Source organism: Erithacus rubecula (genome assembly GCF_903797595.1).
Source record: "Erithacus rubecula genome assembly, chromosome: 8".
NCBI lineage: Eukaryota > Metazoa > Chordata > Aves > Passeriformes > Muscicapidae > Erithacus > Erithacus rubecula.
This window is the reverse complement of record NC_136659.1, coordinates 18,423,065-18,449,445: the sequence shown is the minus strand read 5'-3', so window position 1 is coordinate 18,449,445 and position 26,381 is coordinate 18,423,065. Positions and strand designations below refer to the sequence as shown.

Here is a 26,381-nt window from a genome sequence, read left to right as displayed (position 1 = left end):
AAGGCAATTAATACAAAGTTGTGGAGTTTGTTAGTATCTTTATGACTGCAGCAACTCTGAAAAAGTGAATAGTAGTTAAAACTGACAACTCGATTAATAATATTTATATTTCAGAATATTTAGTAACATGTATCTGTGCAATCTTGCTCATAGTTGTCTCGGTGAGAGTCAGATTCTGCTGTCCTTACTCATGTCAAATAATTTATTACATTGCACATAAACTTTCTGATTCAATGTGGAGAATGATGGCAAAACCTGACCATAGTGACTAAGAGCAACAGTTGCTTCTTTCAGTCTTTGACAGCTGCAAGAGCAACTTTGTTTTTCCAAACTGTCCATCCCAAATTCCGACCTGTAAGTGTATGTACCTATATTTAGCTAGTGAGATTAAATTGCAGAGGCTTCAAGCAGGGCAAAAAGCACATTGGTCTGCCTTTTTTACAAACCTTTGGGCAGACAACAGCTAAAGCTTTCTACTCCCTCCCCTTTCCCAAGTGTTTGCGAAATGGATTCCCAAAGGGAACTCACTGAAGAGCTCAGACTTTACCAATCCACCCTCCTTCAGGATGGCCTCAAGGAACTCCTTGAAGAGAAAAAGTTTGTAGATTGCTCTCTAAAAGCTGGTGACAGAAGCCTGCCTTGCCACAGATTGATTCTGTCGGCATGTAGCCCTTATTTTCGTGAGTATTTCTTATCTGAGCAAAATGAAGAGAAAAAGAAGGAGGTGGTTCTAGATAATGTTGACCCCAACATCCTGGATATGATTGTCAAATACCTTTATTCAGCAAGTATTGACCTCAATGATTCTAACGTTCAAGATATTTTTGCTTTGGCCAGCCGCTTTCAGATCCCTTCTGTATTCACTGTGTGCGTCTCCTATCTTCAGAAGAGGCTTGCTGTTGGTAACTGTCTGGCCATCCTTCGGTTAGGTGTTCTGCTTGACTGCCCAAGACTCGCATTTTCTGCCCGTGATTTTGTTTCAGATCATTTTGTGCAGATCTGCAAAGAAGAGGACTTCATGCAGCTTGCCCCGCACGAACTTATCTCGGTTATTTCACCTGACAGTTTAAACGTAGAGAAGGAAGAGCTGGTATTTGAAGCAGTCATGAGATGGGTCCGAACAGACAAGGAGAACAGAGTAAAGAGCCTGGGGGAAATTTTTGACTGCATACGTTTTCGTCTAATGCCAGAAAAATATTTCAAAGAACAGGTTGAGAAGGATGATATAATTAAAAGCAACTCAGACCTTCAGAAAAAAGTAAAGATTATTAAAGATGCTTTTGCTGGAAAACTGCCTGACTCCAGCAAAAGCACAGAAAAGTCAACCAAAGGGGAGGTGAATGGTGATGTAGGAGATGAAGATTTACTGCCTGGTTACCTAAATGACCTTCCCAGGCATGGCATGTTTGTCAAAGACCTGATTCTTCTGGTTAATGACACAGCTGCAGTAGCCTATGATCCTCTTGAGAATGAATGCTACCTAGCAGCCCTCGCAGAGCAGATTCCCAGAAATCATTCCAGTATAGTCACCAAACAAAATCAGGTCTATATTGTTGGAGGACTCTATGTCGAAGAGGAGAACAAGGATCAGCCTTTCCAGTCATACTTTTTCCAGGTACAAGCTTTATAATTGTTGGTATAATAAGTGTTTGTAAGAGTTACTGAAAAGTGTTCTGAGTCTCTGCAAGTGGGTTGCCTAGTCTCTTTGTATGGTGATGGAGAGAAGTATCTAGAGAGAGTTATTTTTGTCTCAGAGACAGAAATGAAACTGAGGGACTTGCATCTTCTTTTTCAAGATTACCCCCTGGTGAGATCTCAGAAAATATTAAAAAGATTAGTATATTCTATCTAGGCACTGGCTTAAATTAAGCCCAGATTTTTCATGGTACAGATTCTAAATTTAGGTAAAATAATATTTTTATAAAATACTTTCCATGTATTTTTGTTAACTTTGATGAAAGTTGGAGTGCTTTAACTTGTTTAGATCTGATGTCTTTTTTTGCATCTGAAATACTTTAATGACAGCAGTAATGCATGTATTTTAAGTGCAGTTTATGTCACTAAAATTGCAGAAGTCCTTTTTGTTGTACCTACATTAGAAAGTCTAAGGGCCATATAAATATATAATTTATTGGCAAACTGTCAGTGTGAGTACATTAAATACCATGTTTCAACAGAGTGTAAGTGTATATCTTTGTAAATCTGTATAAGGCTGATTAGTACTAACTGTAACTCAAAGTATATTTCAGGAAAATTAGCAAAAATACAGTTTGTCATGCTTATACTATAAACTAAGTCTTGTGTTTTTAGCTACATGCTTTGGTGTATATTTAAACTATTTTGTAGTGAATTATGCAATATGCTGCTGGCCACGTCCTCTGTTTAGGCCCAGTGGCCTAAAAGAGTAAAAGTAAGTCCTATTTCAATATGAAATATGAAGCAGTAATAGCATTTTGAAGCCTTCAGATATTAAAAAATGCAAATATTATTTATAGGAGTATGGCTCACTTATTTCACACACAATAAAAGACTTGGTTTCAGAACATTGTTACGTTAATGAGAGGGAAATCTTAGTTTGTAGGGGAGGGACTAACACTGTTTCAGTTCCTTATGTTGGTGTAAAACACTAATCACTGAAATGAAAAACTTGTTACAGAAATATTCTTTCAATAGAAATAACACACTGATGTAGTAATGCATATTTAGTCCAGAACAGAGTAAGTCTCAGGCTACTAGAAAGGGGCCTCTGAGAAACAAAACCTCAAGACTTATACTAAAAATAGATGAAAATTTCAAAATTTTGCTTTATATGTCAACATCCATTTCCTGAAATCATGTTCATTTGCTTGCTGCTGCTATTCCCTGTAGTTACAAAACTTGTCTGCATTACCCGTGTGGCTGTTGTTCTCTCCAAAATATTTATGTGGTGCCAAACCAATTTTCACTTGCTGATCTTCCTTTTTCCACCAGTGAAGCATTGTATCTGGTAGCTTACAACCTGGGAGAAAACAAGGTTGCCACTGGCTCAAAAGTGCATGACAAGTTGATGTCCTATCAGTAGATATGTCATCTTGAAGACTTATGAAGTAGCTGTGATCTCTGAGGGGTACATCCTCTCATTACCCCACCCAGATCCAGCTACTGGGGAAATCCATGTCCAGGAGCTACATTTCACTGTTGCAATAAAACTTTCTGTCCAACGGGGTGGTCTGTCAAATTTGGGAGATGCATTTAGCATGGAAACCTTGACTGTGGAATGTACTTCTGGAAGAAGAATGTCACCAAGCTGAATCCTGAATTTTATTTTGACTGAACTTTCTTTTCCTTTCTATCAAATGCCTTCACACCCACACAAACTTTTATCTAACCTCCCTTCCTGTACCAATGTTCACCAAATCTATATGCAGTAGGTCTGAGAAAATAATTCTTTTTGAACATTACAGATAATTCAGGTTCAATCACAAGTTCTCAGATCAAAACAAAAAAAAAAAGCACCACAGTTCTAGGAAAAATCTAGTTTATTTTGTCGTCTGTCCTGCTGCTGCTAATTTTCTTTAGGTGTTTTCAGCATACTGGATTTGATTTGAGAGAGCCCTGAGAGTACTGGTGTAGATGTGACATCAATATTATTGCCAAGGGAGCTGCAGTGATTTCCTATTTTGCTTAAGAGTGAAGTAGTTTTTGTGTCTTCAGAGATCTCATGAACTTTTTGAGGTTATTTGTGATGAAACACACATCTGTTGCCCTAGGGATTGCAAAATAAACATTTGTGCCATTTGCCATGTGATGTCTCCTGATCAGTAAGAACAGTGTAAGCATGCCTGGCACCTCATTGTACAATGAGCAGAACCAGCTGAACATACAGGTGTGGAACTGGAGTGGCTGCTCCCTTGGGCAGCAAGAACCACTTGTTCTTTGCAACATGATAGGGAACCAAGAGCAAGAAAGAGGAGTTCAATAAAGAGGCAAGAAACACTGAGGGTGAGCAGACACAGAATTGTATGGCATTGACTCTGCTAGATCTCAGCACAATGAAGCATGAGTGGGTAGAAGACATTAATTACTTGCACTGAGGGAAGGGCAGGTTGTTCAAGCAAGCAAATTTGCTGTTGAGAGACACTGAGTGCCAATAGATAAATTCTGTGGAACAATATTCATTGTGTGGACTTTTACTCTGTGCCTTTCCTAACCCTGTTGTGATGCTCTTTCAGCTGGACAGTATTGCTGGTGAGTGGGTGGCCCTTCCTCCTCTGCCATCAGCCAGGTGTCTCTTCGGGCTGGGAGAGTCGGACAACAAGATCTATGTAATAGCAGGCAAGGACCTTCGCACTGAGGAGTCACTAGATTCAGTATTGTGCTATGACCCTGTGTATGTTTCACATTTAATTACACCCACTGAGGACATGCAGATGGCCCATTGTTAGCTGAAAAAACCTAACAGTGATCTTCTTGTTCCAGGGCAATGAAATGGGGTGAGATCAAAAAACTGCCCATCAAAGTATATGGCCATGCAACTATCTCAAACAATGGACTGATATATTGTCTTGGTGGAAAAACTGATGATAAGTGAGTTTCTAAGTCTTTTTATGACAATTAATAACATTATCTTCTTGGTCTTTAACAGATACATCCTCACACTCAGAGATGAGGGTTTCCCTTTTCTGCATGTCTAGATTAAGGTTGCTAACAGTCTGGCAGAGGGGAACACATGGTATGTAGGATTTATTTTTTGGTGATAAGGTAAATTACATAGAAATTTAATACAACTTGCTATTTCAATAACCATACTTATTTCCAAGGCAAATTTTACTTACACTGCAGACACAGTTGTTATTCATAGCTATTAGGATCTTCACTGAAAGTATTCTTTCCTTTCAGATAGAAGTACCTAGGTGCCCTGGAATTAGTCTCAGTTTTTCCAATTTTCTGACTTGTTAATACCTATTACACCTTAATGGGTATGACATTACGAAAATAATTCGCTCACACTGAACATGTGGTAATTTTTTAGTGTTTTTATAGGGGATATTTGAGATAAAAGTTTGTCATATCAGCCAAAATACCATCATAGATCTTTCCTTTACATAACCTTTTCTATATATTCCTCCACAAATCCACCTGATTACAATATGCTGGGAAAGGATGTTGTCTTTCTCCTTAAAGGTACAGTGGCCTCAAAGGGGAGTAAAATGGCTGCCCTGTATAATGTAAACCACATTTGTTTTAGTCCTATGGATGTGAGTAATGCTTTGTAGACATTGCAAGAATTCTCAGATTAGATACATAAAAGGATCTCCAGGAGAGTAAAGAGGTGGTATAGATAAACCCATACAGTCTACCTCAGTTAGATCTACTTGGAACAAGTCAGAAGTTCATTAGAAATGATCACTGGTTTTCTTTTTGCTCTCCAGGAAATGCACTAATAGATTATTTGTGTACAATCCCAAGAAAGGAGACTGGAGAGATCTGGCTCCAATGAAAGTGCCTCGCTCGATGTTTGGAACAGCCATCCATAAGGGCAAGATTGTCATTGCAGGTGGTGTCACTGAGGAGGGCCTTACTGCATCTGTCGAAGCTTTTGATCTCACCACCAATAAGTGAGTGCAATATTCAAGCTATTTTAATCAAGTGTTTTATCATCTAGGCTTTTAGAAGCTCTGAGATAAGAGTCACAAAGCTGTTCAGGTACCTATACTCCCAGTGAGACATTTGGCCTCCAGTCACATCTTCAGCAACAAGAGCAGCAGTTTACAGAGCGAGTCTCTAGATTTTTTTCCACACACACTCAAATTATTATGCTAATGACACTTGAAATAAGTATGCATTTTGGAAACTGTAGGGAAAAATGAGAAAACTGGGGAACAATATGTCTGTATGAAGCATGTCGCTGAATAATCAGGGAATCAGTAAAAAGTTGTCTCTGGGAAGAGATGTCTTAACAGTGTAATTGTGTCACATAAGAGTGGCAGAAGTCCCCAAGGGGATGCAGACACTGGAACTTACTGCTAATAAATCTCAGAGTTTTTTCCTTTTACTACACCATGGTCTTGGTACCTGAATTTGTTGCCCAGAGAAGTATTTTAGTGCATTCATTTTACAATATTTCCTATGTGTTTAACTTGACTTTTTCTTTTCATCCTTAGATGGGAGATAATGCCTGAATTTCCCCAAGAGAGAAGTTCCATTAGTTTAGTCACTTTAAGTGGAGCTTTGTATGCTATTGGAGGCTTTGCAATGATTCAACTTGAATCCAAAGAATTTGCGCCTAGTGAAGTCACTGACATATGGAAGTAAGTTTAATTTTAGTCACTCTTTCCTGGTAAAAAGTCTTATCTAAAACTGAGGTTTGTAGACACTGGAGACTATACTATTTTTCTGCTTAACTCTGAAAATGATTCATAGCACAGATTGTAAAGCATTTGTTGACAGATAAAAACATTTGTCAGAAAGTAACAAATAAATATGAGACTTGAATCTAATGACTACTTCCACCTACTAATTATTTGATCAGTCCAAGTCACGATCTTCAGCTTCTTTAGAAGAGTAAGTTGCCATCTCTTGGCAGGTTTAGCCTTGCCACTAAAAATGTTCTTTTGTGACAGTGTGATGCAGAAAAGCATGTATACACAGAGGCCTGTACATACTGGTGTGTGGTAATCAAATGAGTTACTGTTCCAAGAGAATCAGAAGTCCCTATCTCCTAGATTTTTTTGTGCTAATCACAGAAGCAGTTATGAGACATCATATCTCTGCTGCAACTCTTAGTTGCTAATGTAAATTCAGTTGTTTTAGTTGGCAGTAGGAACTTTATATGTAAGAGTCTGAAGAAATTCAACAAGGATGCTTAAGGAGGAACTTTTTTAAAGCATGACAAAGGTCAGCAACAAGCTTTATGGATCAGGAAAAGAATAACTTGTGTGCAATAACATCTTTCTGTTCTGGAGTAGAGGACAAAAGCAGCCTTTCGTGGCACTCTTCAGCACATGGTTGCTACAAGCCTGTAACAGATGGACTATCCTCCTTTTCCTATATGTGTGCTGAAGCATTAAACTCAAATTTAAAGAAGCTATTTTCTAACATTTTTTTTAAATGCAGGTATGATGATGAGAAGAAGGAATGGGTTGGTATACTGAAAGAGATCCGATATGCTACTGGAGCCTCCTGCCTGGCCACACGTTTAAACCTCTTCAAGTTATCAAAACTGTAAACAAAATGCTGGAAGATATGATATGGTGAGGGAGTTTTGATAGGCTCTTCAGTTTTGTTGCATGAAAATGTCTCCAAATTGTACAGTTTTGTAGCTGCATACTAGTCATACTGGGAACTGTTAAATAGTTCATTTGTCTGTCCACTTCTTAAGATACTTCCTAGATAACCAGCAACCACTGAATTTTTGCCAGTGTTTAAATTTCTAAAGGGTTATAATTAATGTTGATTAGATTAAGATTTTGGCAAGAACTCAATTTTCCACTCTGTGAAATTGCAAACACTAGTTAGACTTCCTTGCACTCAATACAATCCAGGCATTGATGACTTGTCCTTCAAACAATGTGCATGAATTAATTGTTAAGTAACACTAATATTATAACTGGCTGTTTGTATGGCCAGATTTCCCCTTTTAGTAATGTATTTAAATCCTGCACTCTTCAGAGATATCTTGGAAATATTCTCATCACAGACCTCAAAAAAATAATTTGGCTTGGAATTTAAATGAATGTTTTAAACAAAAGTGGCTTAATACTATGTAGCCTAATAAATGCCAGTCTCAGCCAAAGCTTTACTAGTAGACAGAGGAGAGGGTAGAGAGAGAAGTTCACAAGGCTAGTAGCTCTACTGTTTCACCTACTATGTTTAGACTTGATTTTCCACTTTTTTATGCTTTTATATTTATTTCCAAAGCAAATATTTTATGGAAGTTTTTCTCAGAGACCTGAGGCCAATAACAAGCATTCATGAAAAAGTCCTAAAAGAACTATCTTTAGCAAATACATGTGACAGATAGGACGTTTTCATTTACTATAGAGCTGATGCATTTTGATGTTGAAACTTTTAACAATTAAACTTTGTTTTTAAAACTATAATAGTATAATTTGATGGTGTCTTTTTTTAGTGATTAGGTCATCATCACTATCATACTGACAGGACACAGATCTCTTAGTACAGCCTTTACCCAAGTTAGAGCACAGTTTTCTTCAGAGCATGCATAACATTTTTTGTAGAGTATCTCTTCAAAAGATTTCTCTATTGCATAGAGGGTGTCCTCAATCTAAAGGATTTCATAAATTTAAATGTGATTACAGATGATGCAGCAGGAAAACTGGAAAAGAAGGCCACCACACGTGGTTGAATAGCAATGCCAACTATCAAATGACACCTTGTATTGCCTTCCTGTGAGACAGAAGTATACATATGCAGAGGCACAGCCATCATAGTTCATTTCAGTATGTTACTGAAATGTCCACTAGTACTTAATCTGAGTGGCATTTTCCCTTTAGTACCCAAGTCTGCAGCTGTGCTTAGCACCTTTTTGGATCTAACTTGGCTCCAGTTAGATCACTGTTTTACACCACTCATCTGCTCTAATACTTGCTGATTTAATATAGAAAGAATGAATGCAAAGAATCAAGGACAACACATTTTACTGAATTACTTTTTTTTTTTTTGCTTTTCTTCCATGCCCTTTCTGGACTACTCATAACAAGTTTTAATCCTTTTCCCATTGTGTATACTCGTAACTTTAGCCATACATAAATTGAAGAAAACTGGCTTGGTACAGTGACTGACTGATAGAACCCTGAAAAGAAGGGTTCAGCTCAAACAGGACCATCCTCACTGATAACTTTAGCCAGTGCCACCTTTCTTACACTCCAAGGCTGCTACTTGAAGACTTGTCTGTACAGAACCAGAGTCATGTGAGACCTCTTTGACATGTAGTCCACCTTCTGAAATACTAACCTATATTTATGATTGTCTTCTCCATTTTATATAAAATACAATGCACATAGAATCTTTCTATGTGCTATGCCTTCAATGACTTTTCCTCAAAGCAGTCTTAGAGCCCTTGTCCATTTAATAACCCTAAGTGTCTAGACTACCATCCACTAGTTTTGTCAGTCATGCCACAAACATGAGGGCTGCCTGAGGAGGAAAGTACCTTAGAACTTAAAACAGTTCTGATGGTTTTTCCTGAATTTCCATTCCTGTCCTGATTTGTATTTAGTTAATTTTTTTTTTTCTTACTACTGAATAGTAAAAAAAAAAAAAAAGTGACAGAAGCATAATGGCCAATTCAGATATGCAGTTGTTTATCTCTGCCAGGTTTCAAGTGAAGTGGTAAAATAATGTGTCCTGCTTCTACTAAATAAGCAAGAAAACATCCTCATTGCACATGTGAGAAAACAGGCACAGCTGGTAGTTACCCTAAGGTGAAGGCAGCTGTAGGCACAACATGGCTACCTCTGGAAATGGGGCAATTTGCCAAGCATGATGCCCTGCAGTTACTGCTCTACAATGAACATTCTCCTGGCTGTTCCACTTCTTGCTTCTACATCTCAGTGTCTTACGCCTCCTGTACAAACCCTGACAGGGTTTTCAAGTATGTGAAGGTGTTCCAGAAGGCTCAGCCATTCTTCTGCACACACCAGATCACAGGGTAGGAGAAGCAGCTGGAGGTTCCTCACCATACAACACTCTCCCGCCCCAGCACAGTTCCCACAGTACCTCTGTTCTGAGAATGGAAACTGAATGGCTCTAAAAGCAGCCCTATTCTCAGCAAAACTGCATTTCAGTTTCTCAGTTTCAGAGTACAGATACTGTTTGATTCCTAACTGCTCATTCTGTCACATGCTGGAGGACAGACATAGTTTCCAGTAGACTGCTGACTCCACTCTCCTAGTCAATAGTATTTCCAACTTTTTCTGTGGAGAGTATTATGTCTGGCTAAGCCTCTGTGCTATTTATTTAGGAGATAATAATGTAACTTGATTGCAAAACTGCCAGATTCATGTGCTTGTAATAGCTTCCAGATAATGAGAAATTTTAGGGATCCTTATCACATCTTCACAGCCCACTGTGACCTGCCTTTTGCAATCCCTAACAAGTTGAAGATTAAATCTCTTTACATCTGATGACCTTGACAAGCCTTGGTCCAGCTGATACAGATAAAGAGATTTTTGAAACTTAACTATTCCAGGATTACGAGACACTTGATGGTACATGAACTGTTTTTATACAAGTATTTAGACTGCATGTCTGATATCACTGGAGTCCATACAGCTGCTGTCTCAGGTATTCCAGCTGTTCACCTTTTGTTGACAGAACCATAGAATTCCATTCAAAGTGAGGAATCTGTAGAATAGAATGGTACAAACTGACTTTTAACATCGGTATAAGCCACATACCATATAAGAGCAAAGAAAAGGCTCTCCTTTGTTCTTCACTTGAAGATATTTACCACTTGTGTCCTTCCAAAAGCCTGGCCTATTCTAATACTGAAAAGATCAATTTCTTATTGTAAGATTGTCCTCTAAGTTCAGTCAGTCTGCTTCCAAAAAGCAGCATAGTTGCAGAGCTATAAAACAGATGCCCACACAATACAGGCTATGACAACTCTGTTACACCATCCCCTCCTTTAAAACCCAAATTGAGAGAAAAATCCCAGGTCACTGTAGTTTGTAATGTTAATGTATCAGACTGGAATGGTGTATCAATAGTATAACACGAGAAAGGATGATTATTCTGTTTTTTAAAAACCCCAACTAATAAAATTTAAGCTTAAAGAAGTATTCTACTTAAAATTAGGTTAGGTGAATAATTATATATATAGAAGCCTTTGCATTAATGAGTCTCCATTTCCCAAATGTTTCAGTGCTGGTGCTGAATTAACTCTGGCCTCTAGTGTTCTCTATCACAACACTATCACTACAGCAGACAAACATCAGCCATATGCCATCTGGCAAAACTGTCTTACCACTCAAGGAGGGTATGTTCAATTTTCTTCTGCCAGGGAAATCTTCAGTGAATTGAACTGAAACTCTCATTTCACTTTTTCTCCTTCACTCAGGCTACAATGAGATTGCTTGTTTGCCAGCAGTAAGGTCACACTGGGACCTTAAGACTTCAGTTTTGCTTCACCCTCTTCCAGAGGTGTGAGTTCTGTGAAATCTTTACACCATTTTGAGAACAGCTTAGAATTTCCCCCCTAAATACAAAAATTGCTCTCTCCCAGTAGGTGCTGTCTCTAAATCCATTGTGAGGAAAATGGATCATTCTGCATTGCTCATACAATCCAGAAAGGACACAAAGTCTTGCTGACTGCTCACCTGAACTACCTGGTATCCCAGCATTTCCAGGTGTCTCTTTTTCACTGCAGGTTCTCCTTTCAGATGACGTGAATAATCTTTGCTAAAAGCTTTAGAATCAAGAAATTCCAAAGCAATTCTGCAAACAATAAAAATGTGCATTTACTTTCAGGTCCTACCTGAATAGCAAGAAGCGGTAGTTCTAGTTCATTACTGATAGTTGCAGCAAGACTAGATAAACCTGACAATTCTCAGAAAAAAAAAAAAAAACTAAACAACTCCCTGGAATTAGACAAAACATTTTGCTCCTATTTATCTAGAGATACTTGAATTCAGAAAAAGCTGCATCTCCCTGCATTTCTCCCTGCATCTGTTTTTGTTCCAACAGTAAAAACAGCTAACCAGCATTTTCAAGGCTTAGATTTGAAAAGATGGGAGGAAAACAGTTGTCTAGTCTCATGAAACACATTTCAAGAAACTGTACTTGGTTTGGCTGGGATGGAGGTACTTTTCTTCAGACCAGTTCATATGGTGCTGTGTTGTGAACTTGTGACTAGAACTGTTAATAACACACCAATATCCTGCCTACTGCTGACAAGTAGCTTGCACAGCATCAAGGCCTTCCCTGTTCCTCCCTCTGCACCCACAGTGCCTACAGGCTGCATTGACAAGAGATTGGGAAGGGACACAGCTGCAAGGAAACCTCAGTTGCCTAAAGCAGCATTTCACACCATACAACATCATGCTCAGCAGTAAAGCAGAGGGGACTTTTTCCTACACAGCCATTGTTCTGGTACAGGTCTGCTGTAGGTGAATGACTGCATGGCCACTGAATGCTTTGTTTACCCCTTCCCCTTTTTTTCTCTTCACTTATTAAACTGTCTTAAAATTCAGTGTACAGACCTTTGAGCTCCTGGTGGTAGAGCCTTGTTCCCTTCATCCTTGATATCGTGTCTCAAGTGTATTCCCCCACTACCATCCAAAGGTATACTCTGAGTCATATAGGAAAGAGGCTTTTTATTTACATCCAGGACACACTCAAAATCTGCCAGAAAACAAAATAAACCTGTTTACTGACAAAATAAAAGTGAAATAATTTGATCTGTACAATGTTTACTTCTAGAAAAACTGATAGCTATAATTAGAGATACCCAACATTATTTATACTAAAAAGAACACTTTAGAAACTGTATTTTATATAATAATATTTTCTGTGCAGTATCTTGTGTTATCTTGGGGCCATATAATCAGGATCTTCCTAATCTTAGTGATAACAGTGATATGAAAGGACTCCATACAATTTTTAGAGTATTAACTCCTCACCTATTTCATAGCAGTATGGTGTGAGAACAGATATTCTTGAGTAATGGCTCCCTCCCAAGATCTCTGTCAGCATTCTGTGAATGTGCCGTCGCTGTGGATTTATTCGGCTCGTGCCTACAAAGACAAAATAAAGAATTCATACATCAGCCAAATTCTGAAAACAGTGCTTTGAGACATTGTATTTTTGAAATCCAGGCTACTGAATTAAATCTTTTCCACATATCCTGAGTGCTATTCCATCATAATTCAGAGACAAAGTGGTCATATTTTAGCTAGAATGTGGCAGGTGCATGCTATTAAGTAAATTTCAAATCCAGGCTTTAGATCCCAGGATATTTCCATTCACATACTACAAAAACTTAAGTTTTAGGTTTCATCTGGTGGATTTTGTTTGCTTTTAATTATGTTTAGACATGTATTTATTCACCTTGTGCCATACCACACTACCTGTCCCTTCTCTGTCCATTGCAGATTAACACCTTGCTCCATTAAACATCTTCAGTCTTAGAGACAAAGTAGCTGAATTCTATGGATAGCACAGATCTTCCCATGAGAATTAGTGGAGGAGATACTGTGTTTGCATTAGATGGATTTTCTGAACTGATCACTATTCTGAAAGATCTCAGCTGCTACACTTGATCACTAGCCTACTTCTCTATCACTCATCCCTAATAGATCTTGATACTTGTGAGGCAGAAGGGAGGATCAAGTTCAAAAGAAGGCAATAAAAATGTTTACCTTGAAAAATTTAAGTGAAATGTTCAGTTTTGCAAGTGAAGCAGAGAGCAAACTGACCCATCTCCTCCAGGACAGAATGATCTTCTTCCTGCCTTTCTATCCTTCATGCCATATATGCTGTTTCTGAGTATTTAAATTTTAATTCTTCTGCAGAAATATCCCATCTCTATTACATGAATTCTCACAAGGAAAAACAGTTTGCTCCTGGTTACACTTTCCAAGAATACATGTTCAGCAGAGAGGAGTGTGCCTTCTATTGTGTGCTAGTGTCAGCATGACTGTTTAAGAAACATCTAGTATATTGTTAAAAATAGACTATAATGAGTAACAAGGGCAGTTTTTCCTGTCCTAAATTACTTACTCGTATGAAACACACGTTGGCAGTATGGCTCATGAAACCAAGGGATGTGAAACTCTGGGCATTCCAGACAGACTGCTCTGTTCAATTTCATGAGGCTTGACTGGACCCTTTGCTTCACCGTATCAGGCAGGACTGATTTACAGAAAAACAAAACAACAACATAGAAATGTGTGAACTGAAATGAGAAAAACTCATCAAATTGAATTAAATGGTAATTTCTGAATTTTTTACTAGAAAATGCTAATATCTGTATACTATGGCATTTATAAAGCTCATGCTGCAGAATTTTATAAAGGTTCTCAAAATCCCTGAGAAAATAAATGAAAAAAAACCACAGTTCTGCTCAACATTAAGAACAACAGCAAGACAAAAGGCAGAAATTGTATAAATTTAATTAAGTAGTTGAGGGTAAAATGGCAAGAGTACATTGACAATGAACAATGTAGAGGTAAAGAGGAATGAAACAGTCTCTTACTTAAAGAGAAGAGACAGGTAGGATACATTTCTTGCAGACAAGAATTCCACGTTATTCCTTAAGCTCTGTGACTGTTTCTAGTAATAGACATCACAGTCGGGTAATTTTATGTCCAATAAAATTGAAGAATTATTAAATACGGAGTGCAATAAGTTGACTATAAAAATCGTTTTATATTACTTTCTCTCATCTGCAATACAGGTCTGTACTTTTACAACAGATTTTTGTTCATTCCTTCCCTTTTAGCACTCAAATTATGTCTATATTGTATAGAGGGTATCTTTCCCAAAAACATAATCATTAAAGAGTAATTCTACATCTCAAGTCCTATGTAAGTCCAAATTGCATTTTATGCCAAATGCTAAACAATCAAATTCATGAGAAGCTAGATCACTACCTTTAAGCTGAGCATCCAATTTGCTGAGGAAAGAAACATTAAATATTGTTGTTATCAGAGCTGGAGGAAAATACCCAGCCATTGCCAAAACATGACCAAGCAGCACCAAGTGATAAGCTTCAAGATGACCTTGAAAAAGCAGAAAGAAACCCATATTAACACATAAGAAAGATGAAAGGATTTGCAATGCCCTTTCCCTGACCTCTCAAATCACCAGATTTTCTCTCTTAATGTACAACACAAATCCATACACACTTCCTCTACAATTTTAACTACTTCTTTGTGATGGATTGCAAAATGTCTCCTGTTCCCAAATGATTCCTTGGAGAATACAAAATTTTATTCAATAACAGCACAGTTAATTAATCAGAATTTTCACTTACATTTTACTATGCCAAAAATTATTTGCTAGTCCCTTATCAACAGCCATTTTTAACAGGTGAAACGAAGTTCAACATTGAATACTTGTCATGGTTTAACCTCAGTAAACAGAGTATTAGTAGTAACATACTTACCTTTTCTTTGCTTAATGAAAGTACCATTCTATTCCCATTTTCATTCAGTAAAATATCTTTGTCTATTACACTTACTCAAGTTAGAAGTAAGATGTTGGATACAACTCTTAAAGAATTCTTCATTGTCAGGAGGGTCATAATTCAAAGCAGAGAAAAGGAAGAGAATAAAATATAGTTCAGAGGGGGGAATCTGAAAAAGAAAAACATCCTAAATCAAGTCACTGCAAAATATCCTAATATTGCTTGATAATAAAGAAAAGCTTTATAATTAATTCAGCATTTGGAGATTTAAGACTTGATTAAGTATTTTCTAATTTTTATTTTGGTCAACTTTTCCTAGAGAAAATAGTAAAAAAAATAAAATTCAGTAAGAGTTGAAATTGCAGCCACAACTAAAACTTAAAATTTATTTCATGAAGGTGATCCAAATGTTTGTTTTGCATTAAATGTTCTTGAAGAAACTGAACTGCAACAGGATAAAACTGAAGATTTATATGAACATCAGATTGAGAATGAAAAAAAAAATAGTAAGCAAAAAAGAGTAATTTGACCAAATAGACAGGCTATTGGGGAAATCCCCACAGCAATGAGTACTGTTAAAGTACCTACCATGTGATGTGATTATTTATAAAGAAGTTTAAAAAATAATAAGATGGTCAGATGTAAAGTTGAATGGAAAGGATTATGGCTGACCTAACGCTGACTGAACAGAAAAAAAGAAATGAAAATTAATGCTAAGTGCAAATTTATATACATAGAAGTTAAACAGCTTCAAGTGAGCACAAAAAAAGATGATCTCAAAGTCAGCTACGCTGAAGAAAACTCTTAAAAACGTGTGGATTGTGCTCTGAAACACATCAATTACTAATCTGTCCTTTCTTACTAACTAACTCACAGTAGACAGAAAGAAAAACTGTGATACCTTGTCTATGTTTTCACAAGCCACGGAAGATATTCTGTCAAATAACACAGGGCAACGGTGGTCTGATTTTATGAGGAAAAAAGATAAGGGTAAAATATTTCTCCATGTTATTTGATCTATCAAGCGTTGACACATGGCCAGACTTTCCTCATTCAGGACTTCTTCAAACCACTCTCCATTCACATATGGAAGTTCTTCCAACAGAAGATTTAAGTTGTTGGCTTTCTGAAGCCTCTGAAATCCACAGTCATTTAGTTTTTGCAGAAGCTTGGCACATAGCTCAGAACTGTTTTGCCAGTGCAACTGGCCATGATGATTCCACTTGACAAGAGCTGTAGCAATGCAATTCAAATGATGGAGTCTGCATTGAGGCAAAACTGCTGCTGCTTTGTTTATAATAATTTCCTCCACTTGAAAAGAAGGAAGCATAGCCAGAACACGAATTATGGCTGCAGCATCAGCAGGTATCACACTAGATTTTAAATAACTGGAAGAGAGAAATAAAAAGTCCATCAGTAGGGACTAAGCACAAATGTTTAAACAAAACAAATTACATGCTTGAAACTTCTAATTTAGAAGCTAAAAACTGCACATCAAATATAAAATAAGCAGAATATTAATGACTTGGTAGAAACCCACACGTCCTGTTCAGTGAGATTAACTTCTTCCTTCTAATTTATTCAAAACTGAAGAAGGAGAAGACAGTGAGCAGCTCAGTCAGATGGAGCTGATTCTTACTAATAAACACAGAAGTTCTTTGTAAGGCCAGAATGTCCACATTTGTCAAGGTTATCTGGAGGTTTATGAGCCTGGTCAACTTCTGTCCTAGGGAGCACCAGGTTTTGAGGTGCCTGAGGAACATGAGGACATCATCAACCAAAATAATGTACAGCCAAGGCATTACATTCCTATAGAGGCTGAGAAATGAAAGCAAGATCTCTTCTCTGCCAACTTTCTGGTGCTCTGTACAAGCCTAATAACTAACTGGACAATTCTTCAATCACAAGAGTATTTCTGTGTCACACTTTCACTTGTCCCAAGCAAGGCATTCTGTCTCTTTTTCATTACTTCTTCTGTCAAGCATCAAATACAATATTAATACCTATCCATCCTATCAAATATCAATCAAAATTTGTCATTTCAACATCATTATTTTACAGTGGTCAAAAGAAAAAGGGAAAAAAGTATTTTTAAAAGCTATCATATATATTAGCAGATAGTGCTGGATCTATAGTCAAGACAATATCTACTTTCCATCCTCTGATTTACATGTTTAATAGAATCAAATACTTTTAAAAGTTTGTTATTTCTTCGTATTTTACAGGAACAAAACACATCTTAAGATTGCTGTTAAAAGTCTTAAGTAAAGAGCTGTTTAAAAGTCATATAGCTACATTTTCAAGAACACACACTTACCCTAATAATAACATTTTCAGTTTGGCAAACAGCTCCAGATCCTGGCAATGCAACATCACCAAGTACTGTGTTAACTTTACCAACTGTAATACATGATAGCTTTCCAAGTGTTTGTGCAGAACAGAAGCCATTCTGAAATACAAAGAGGAAAAGATTACAAGGTCTTAAGCTAACACAAAAGATACTGCAAACTCTAACATGCCACATGAAAAAGGGTGGTTCACAATACCTATGTGGAGGGTTTCACACACCTGCACTCCTCTCCACACTGATTTTGACACTATTCCACCTAGAGCAGCCTCTCTCCACTTACTAAATTGAAAAATTCATGTCCTCATCACAACAAATCAGCTACTTCACACTACTAATTTCTGTTTCAGATTTCACATCAGTTAAATTTAGAGTAGACCAAGAATATAGTAAACTATAACAGCATCACCAGTTTCAGCAACACCACACTCACTCACATAACACTGGTTGCTACAGCTGTGTTTGTCCAAAGCTGCAGAGGGGGATAGATTTGCAGTGAAATATAATTCCTTAAGACCTTCTTCAGACAGTGAGACTCAGAAAGAAAAGGCATTAATTCACCTGATCTTCCTTTTAGTATCCCTTTGCTCCACAGAACACAAGTATGTCCTTTTTCTTTCAAGGATCTATTTAATTCACACAACTACCTTCAATCCAATAACTGTTCACAACCTGCACTTACACTCTGCTGTACCTCTGACATATCTAATGCTACATTTTCTGTGTCCAAAACATCAACTTCTTTTCCATTCACTGTATGATAGAACTACCTCTTCCTATAAAGAGTTTTTAGTACAAAACTGCAGAGAACATGGCCCAGGTTCTTAAAAACACAAGCTTTAATAGTCCAAAATAGGACACAATGACTTTTCAACAAACAATTCACAAAAGTAACAGGATCTCCAAGACAGGACACGTTCTCTGTAACTTACTACATTTCACTGGCGTGCCCATGAATTTACAGTAGTTGTTAGAGGCTAAATTTAGAGCATATTTGTAAATTAGACATATTATACAACAGTAACTTGGTAAGGTTGAAATGCTTTTCTTTGAAATTCCTAAATTGCCTCAATTACTTCTGGGTCAAGCTGCAATATTTTAAAATATGTAATAGCCAATAACTTAGAGTGTATAAGCACTTGGGTGCAAGTGATGCACCTGCTGCTCCTAACTTACTGGATATGTCATAGTTTTCCACACTAAATGGAAGTTTACCCAGAGAATACAACTTCTTAGTGATATTAAAAAAAAATTACTTTTTGAGTAGATGAGAATTTCGGCATTTCATTTTCTGCATAGTCTTCAGTATCATCAGCACTTGATGACTGCTAAATTCCTCTGCCATGTGTCCTGCAGTTACTAGCAACCTAAAGAAGAAAAGACATAGTTTCCAATGAAAAACAGTTGAAAATCTCTGGCAGAGATTGCAGCCATTTTGAGAAAAAAACCAAAATTTTGCTTCTGGAAGCAAAATTCTCCCAAACTAGAGACTTTTTTTTTTGGACTTTTCTTCTTAACAGTTGGTCTGTATAGCACAGATAAAGAGGTATGAGTGTGTTGGATCAGTGCATATTGTTCTGATGTTAGAAACAAGCAAGTCCAACAATTCCAAAGGTAGACAAGAAGTAGGGAAGGGACTCTAAGTCACAAATCAATTCATGATCAATCAGCAAGCTACAGATAACAAACATGAACTGAACTGATTCTGTGGTAATTAAAGCCAATGTTTATCTCAAACAATATAAATTAAAGAAAAAAATCAAGATAAGCTTTTGGAACTAAATCAGTTCTGGCGAAACCAATACAGGCTTGCAGCATGTCCAAACCTCTGAATAAAGGAAATGTTCATGAAGAGAAGTATGAAAATATGACTTACTGTAATTTAAAAATCCACCTAAAACTGCAGGTTTTGAGAGACCCATGAGTAATACCACTCCCAAATAACAAGGAAAACAGGCAGAGAAAAAAAAAAGTCTGACACAATACTATGCTCTACTATGCTCTAAATAAATGCAGAAGTGTTCCCTGATGATGATCTTTCATAAAGAATACAATGTCAGTAATCTGGTGTAGGACAAGACTCAGGCTTTTTTAGCTACTGACAGTCTTAAAAAGGAGAAAGCAACACATCTCTGCATATATTTCTCAGGAGAAAGACAGAAAGGTTTTTGCTACCACCCGGTGTGAAAGGAAGGCTGTAGTCTAAGAGACAGACTACAGGGTGGCCTTGCATAACAGCATTCACATCCCCCTTGACTGATGGATCTGATTCAACTTCTTAATAAAACATACTGCTTTTCCATGGTGAAATCATCTGTTTCTACAATGTTACAACCAGGAAACGTAAGGCTCAGCTCACAGATGGGCTCACACATTCCTCCAAACACCAGTACATTTTTAATTTCTGTGCAAGAATACATTTATCTCAAATAAGACAAAATTATTAATGAACTTACCTTTCTCTAACCTTAGATCCTGCCATAGGCCCAAGAGAAAAAAATAATTTTGCAAATGTTTCAGGATCATAACAGTCATCTATAATTTCAGACAGCAGCTGTTTAGCAATCAGGCGGAATTCAGCACTGTCAAAACCCAGCTGCTCATACAGTCCAAAAATATGACTAATACTGTGTATATCAAGATGGGAGGCATTTTCAAGGAAAATCTTGTTGCATTTTTCTAGCAATGGATGATATTTCAGTTTAACATTTTGGAGAAACTGTAGTATTCTTCTGGCATAGTTTAAGTGGACTTGATCCTTTTCTTCTAAGAGCTGTTCAGCCTTGTGTAATAACTGATCTCGAAAACTCTCTGTGATAACTTCAGATATGCTGATCATCAAAACTGACAAGATCCTAAAAAAATCAAAATGTTTTACATTTACACATTGAACATAATAAGCAATACATTTTAGATTTATTAATTGAGTGCACAAAGGAAGGAAAGGTAGTTGAGGTGTTCTTGGCTTCTGTGCAAAAAGAATTTTAAATCTAATTCAGAAAAATGGATGAGCAAAAACCATGTATCCTACTAAAGTAAAAATTCCGCTTTCAGTGAATTTCTCAAACGATTCAAATTTTTCAGCCATCCCTTAAAAAGTTACGCGTGATAAAAGCATTTGCCTAAGGCAAGACCCTAATTTGCCTGATTTATATTTGCAAAAATATCTTTAATGTTCAACAGACACCAAAGAAGGCCAAACAATTCACAAGTGACAGAATGGGGAGAAGAATCATTGTCACTCCAAACAAAGAATTCCTTCCCAAGGGAATAAAATTTATGACCACGGAGAAAGTGATTTCTGTAAAGAAATGCAGTCCTATTCAAGGAGTTTCATAAGCAGGCTCCTCACATCTGAAAAAGTCAGTGCTGGGGATGCTGGTGCAACGTAAAGCAGAAAAAAGAAAGAGAAGCCTTTGCTGTAACAGCCTCAGGGGAACAGAAGCAAGAAAAAAATGAGCTTGGTCTTCTTTGACTAGGGCTATGTTTTAAGTAGTTTAAATATGAAAGTATTGTGCTAGGCATGCTAGCAAGAGAATTTATTAATTCAACTTGACCAGAAAAACAATGCTCTGAAGAAAATAAACACAATATTGCCTTAAAACCCTGTCATAGTAGAGAAACTACCAAGGTCAAGAGAGAAAAACATCTTCTAGTGAGTCAATAGCTTCTAAATTCTCAAAAAAAGTCCATGTTTAGAATCAGGATAAAGCTGATTCTAAATGTCTGTTGTACTGTAAGTAGAACAGTGGAAATTAATTAAATCTTTATAACCTAAACAATCAAGCAGTAGTTTTAATAATTTAGATTGGTTATAAGGAAATTCTTTGTAAAGTCATTGGGAAAATGCATTCACTCGTAAATCAATGTACTAATACAAAACACTTGTTTCCCACAAACCCCCAACTGAAGCAAAGCAACCTCCAGTTGAGAAAAAGGGAAAGTCTTCAAAAAAGATAGACCTGTAATTGCAACATTTTACTTCTTCTGCTTCTTAGCTTATCTTATATCCTGATAAATCTGACACTTACCTTATATCCTGTATAGAATCCAGTTTCATGTCCACAATATGAGCTACTTGGCCAATTATGGGACTGAAGTGCCTGTGTTGCTTGTATAAGCACAGAGCAAATTTAGACAGAGCTGGCAAACTAAGCCTGTCAATACATTAAAGACAGTCAGACAGGATTTCTACTTTTTATTTCAAGTCACTAACTAGACAAAAAGACAAAAGATCAAGACAAAAATCTACTTTAACAATTATATAAAAACCAAGGTTAAAGCCAAATTACAAAATAAGAAAACAAACTATCAAAGTAAAAAGCTTAGGTGTTTAATATTAAAGCATGCTGTGTATATGGAGTTCTACAAGAATTAGCTGTCCTTCACTTAACCAGCCTAAGAAATCTATAAAGATTATATTCTCAAGCAATGATATCAAATGAATAAAATGAATGTGAGCAATTTATTACTTGAAAATAATTTTGTTTTCAAGGTACACTGTATTTCTTTACTTGTCAAGACACTCCACATATTAAGAAGAGGCAATTCTGAGATGCTGGTGTCAAGACTGACACTCAGTTCTGCTATTATCCCAAGATTAAAGAATGAAAACTACAACATCCCCCACCAAAAAAAAAAAAATCTAAAGAAGACAACAAAACACAACAAAAAATGCACAAAGGGAAAATTTAAATACGTGCCATTTAAATACAAATGGTTTTACTGAAATTAAGATAAGCATGGTTCTAATAACCACTTCAGACCTGGACAGCAAGCACTGAGATAAAATTGTAAATATGAAAACCTGCAATTCACTTCAAACACATAAATCTAAACAGACAATATATTTCAAAATCTCAAATGCTGGACTCTGTTGTTGCAGTATCTGAATCTCTCAAGCATTTGTGTACCAAAGTCTATATATATAATTTTCAAGACCTTCAAAAATACAAGTCACATTTAAAATACTCATATTAGGTTTTAAGCATAATACTCTTTGAGAAATCTTGTGTAACCTCACATGAAGCAAATCATGCTTGCAACTTAAATCTTTCACAAAGCACAGTAGGACAATACTTGCCTTTCTAATCTTTTCCACACTTCTGTAACAAGCACTTTTGCTAGAGAAGCATGGTCTTCAACATCAAGCCTTCAAAATAAAGACAATACTTCAACAGTCATAATGAAATAAGAGACAATACTTCAATAGTCATAGAGAAATAAGACATATGTTCTTTCATTATTTATCATCATGTTTTACTTTTCTATCATTCCCTCCATTCAAACAGATTATAAGCATTTGTGCATGAATAATTAGAATTCATAATAATCATGAAACATATTTACTGGGACTGCAAAACAGATCCATTCTGCCTGTATCTCCAAAACTGAGGGACAGGACATTATGCTGTCTGTGTCAAACAGTCGAGTACAGAAGCTGTGGCAGGACAGTCTCATCACAGTCTCCTTATGAGATAGCTTTGTAGTCAAAATTCCTTCTACTTTTATTATCAAATACAAAATGTATTTAATGCTCTTTACCTCAGGATGCTATATAAGATGTCGACTATCACCTCATCTTCCATGTGTTCCACCTTGTTTTCTGCCAAAATGCAAAGGGTAAGAAACTGGGAGTGATTTCTTACATAGTCACTAGTTCTCAAGAGAAAGGGCTTCTTCTTTTGCAACTGCCACAGCATGTTCAATGCAATTCCCACATGCTTTTCAGAAAGTCTGGCCTTGTTCCTCCCAACAAGGCTGAACACTTCATCTTCATGGGTGCAGGCATTAATCTGGCTGAAAAGCAGGTCACTACAAAGAGTCCGAGCTTGGTATCGTCTCAGTGTGAACAAGCAAAGCTGCCTCAAACCAAGCATTTTGCTATGCCTACCAGCCAGCTTTAATGTGTCCAGAAAGATTCTTCTTTCACTTTTTGCAGTAAACCATGCTGTTACAAACAAGAAACTCAAATATTTGAGAAACAGAAGACCATTTTTCTTTCATCCTGTCCGGTCACTGTATTAAGAAGCAAATTCTGAGGTACCTGTAATGAGAAAGTATTAAAGCACTTAATTTCAGTCACAACAACAAAGTAAAAATCAGTGTCACTACATTATAATGTATGGTAAACTGAAACCTACAGCCTGAACTCTTCTCATAGAAAAGCTCCCAACAATGAACACCGACATGCTCACAAATACTGTGAAGTCAGTCCACTTGGTAAGTTTTCAAATTTAGAAAATTCCCTTTAAAGGGCACATGTGCTACCAATGCTACTACTGAGAAAGAAAAGCTGAAGATTTTAACATGCCAGCACTGCATGACTGAGGCTTGCTCTCACTAGGCCATAATCCCAAACTGGGGTCCAGGAACTGCCAGAAAATACAACTATTGGTGGTAAAAGTGAGATGGCTTCTAGTCAAGAAGGTTGATAGCCTTTGTGTTAGAGGATATTGATCAATCACACACCATCAGCTTAAATTGTCATTACACTAAAGAAAAGCAAACTGATTCCAAATTATAATGGAAGCTACAGCCTTATAGCTTGCAAGTGATTTACCATAACCTTTTATACATTTTTAAAGAATTAGTAAATTCCAGTATCTTTCAAAAAGTTCATCAATAGAAAACATTGGATGTTTTCAAACGTCCGATTACACAGAGTAAAACCAGGAAATTTGGATCTTAAAGAACTATTTCTAAGATGTCCTCCTTACCATGCAAAACACACACTAGAAGGGACAAGGTCTTTAAAATTATTTTCTGTCAATTGAAACACAATAAGCATTTTCAAGGCTGCATTACAAAACACAGTGAGCCAGGAAGTTTCCCAAAAAGGAGAAAATGTGGACACTCACCACTTCCCAAGTATAACAACTACTACAGATTTAAGTAATTTAGCCTTAAGAGAGCTGCTTGTGCAGTACAGGCACCGAGCCGCCCGTTCCCGTCAACACCTGTCCCCGGCTACCAGCACTGCCACTGCACGCAGCCGGCTCCGCCACCGCGGGCAATTCTGACCCACACGGGGCTGGGAAGGGCCGAGTCACCGCGGGACGGGCGCGACCCGCTCCGCCGGACTCGGCTCTCGGCTGCCGCCTCCGGGGGCCGCGGGCACCGCTGAGGGGCGCTGCCGGTGCGCCTGCGGCACCGGGCAGAGGCACCGGGCAGAGGCACCGGGCAGACGGCGGCACCGGGCGGGGAGAGGCACCGGGTGAGGTGTAGGCACCGGGCGGGCGGGCACGGCCCAGCTGCCGGCCGGCGCGGGGCGGCAGCACCTGCCAGCGCTGGCTTGAGCGAGGGCTCGTCACACGGCAAACTCCACCAGCCGGCGGGGTTAAACGAGAAAGCGAAGGAGCCACCGCCAGCCGCAGAGCCCGGCCCGAGGGGAAGCTCTCGCCTACCTTGGCTCAGGACCCGTCCCGCTCACTCCGGGGCTCCACGTGCCCTGCGCTGCCATTCGCCGTGCGCATGCCCCGCGGCACAGCGCAGCCACCAGCGCTCAGGAAGCGGAGCGAGAAAGGGAAAAATCTAGCCGCTTAAGGCTTTCCAAAGGAAATAAAAATAATAACTGAAAAGGACCAAGGTTCATACTGACGGTTGCATATTAAAGAAAGCAAAGTTTTCATAATGCATTCTGAGGGGGTAAAAAAGTCTTCCCTGCCTAGGAAAAGCACAAGGGAACTGAAGTTTGGAAGGGTAAAGTTGAAGAGCTATGCTTTGTTGTACTGGAATTGGTGTTATTTTATTTTACAATGTCTTAATTTTTTTATGTTTTGCAAGAAAAATAAATTTAAAATAAATGAGTTTTGGGAGACAGGTCTAGCATATCTTGCAACAAGTATGTTGCTTATTTTGAATCATCTTAATTTGATCATCTTTCTGGACCTTTTCTCATTACCATTGATAGCAGCAGACATTTAGAAAGAATTATAACAATCTCAGATTGCTCTACATTCTATCCAAAAAACCAGAACCAGGACTATTATTACCATGACCAATTCTGACCCGCTGTATTGCTGCTGTCTATCAAATGTTTGGGGATTTTACTTTTTGTCTGTCACCTCCTAATGTATTGGATACCCATGAATATGGAACTCATACAAACTAATAGAATAGACCCTAAGTTATTTATTACAGGTCTGTGGCATTTTAAGAAAAGGAACATGTATTTTTTTTAAACTGGATTAGTTACAATTTTTCAAACTGTGGAACTTGTAATTTGGACAAGTTCTGTATCCTCTTGTTAAAAAATTCCAGATTATCCCAGTTACAATTTACACAGGTATGCAAGTAACCCAAACCCTGTCAGGTGAGCTTCAAGGGTGGCACATAAGGTACCTCTTTCAAAAATGTCAGGCCTTGTGCAAACCCACACAACAATTCCAAGGCATCTGAGAGGAAAACTGTAGCAGAAAACAATTCAATGTTCATATGAAGGAGACTTCCGTAAATCATACAGATTTTTCATATACTAGATGCTGAACGTTTCACTTTTGACTTGTGAAGTACGTTTGGATAAAATAAGTGCCTAAACTAAATTAAAAATGCTAGATAAAATTATGTTACATTTTAAATTGGAAACTTAGGGGAGGAAAGCAAGGCTTAACAAAGCATACTGTCCTGAAGCCGGTGTTGATTTACTGAATAGATGTTCACTCACCAGCTTCTTCAGGATTTCAGTACTCACAGGTGTCAGTTTCAGAAAACTATAAGAAGATCATTGGATTTTCTACTAACAAACTTCTCATCAGCCAGTCACGTAACTTCCTACTTCCCATTATGTATGTGATTACTGACCCAAATGCCTCCTGGTTTGAATTAAATCCCATCGAAGGATGTACATTCTTCAGTGCCAGACTTAGTTAATTTTGAAGGTACTCACAACTTTAGGCATTATCA

At 37.6% G+C, this 26,381-nt stretch overlaps 2 protein-coding genes across 5 annotated transcripts; one reads left to right on the top strand and one right to left on the bottom strand.

The window, feature by feature from the left end:
- Positions 1-323: 323 nt before the first annotated feature.
- On the top strand, positions 324-8,081 carry KLHL41 (kelch like family member 41). Its single transcript, XM_079311207.1, has 6 exons — positions 324-1,615; positions 4,212-4,369; positions 4,459-4,566; positions 5,412-5,597; positions 6,144-6,290; positions 7,096-8,081. The coding sequence occupies exons 1-6, from the start codon at positions 506-508 to the stop codon at positions 7,205-7,207; spliced, it is 1,821 nt and encodes a 606-aa protein (XP_079167333.1). The 5' UTR covers positions 324-505; the 3' UTR covers positions 7,208-8,081.
- A 108-nt stretch (positions 8,082-8,189) lies between these two features.
- Positions 8,190-24,947, bottom strand: FASTKD1 (FAST kinase domains 1). Of its 4 annotated transcripts, none has more exons than XM_079310760.1 (15): positions 24,842-24,947; positions 23,022-23,587; positions 22,561-22,629; positions 21,509-21,634; positions 19,934-20,332; positions 18,734-18,844; positions 17,448-17,579; positions 16,032-16,518; positions 15,185-15,299; positions 14,595-14,723; positions 13,723-13,854; positions 12,624-12,737; positions 12,204-12,345; positions 11,322-11,439; positions 8,190-10,347 (listed from the first exon to the last, which is right to left on the bottom strand). In XM_079310760.1, the coding sequence occupies exons 2-15, from the start codon at positions 23,354-23,356 to the stop codon at positions 10,258-10,260; spliced, it is 2,499 nt and encodes an 832-aa protein (XP_079166886.1). In that variant the 5' UTR covers positions 23,357-23,587; positions 24,842-24,947; the 3' UTR covers positions 8,190-10,257. The 4 variants fall into 4 exon arrangements, with proteins under 4 accessions (XP_079166886.1, XP_079166888.1, XP_079166887.1 ...); XM_079310762.1 differs by having other exon boundaries at positions 23,022-23,523; positions 24,884-24,905; XM_079310761.1 differs by lacking the exon at positions 24,842-24,947 and adding an exon at positions 24,197-24,277 and having other exon boundaries at positions 23,022-23,523.
- Positions 24,948-26,381: the final 1,434 nt, after the last annotated feature.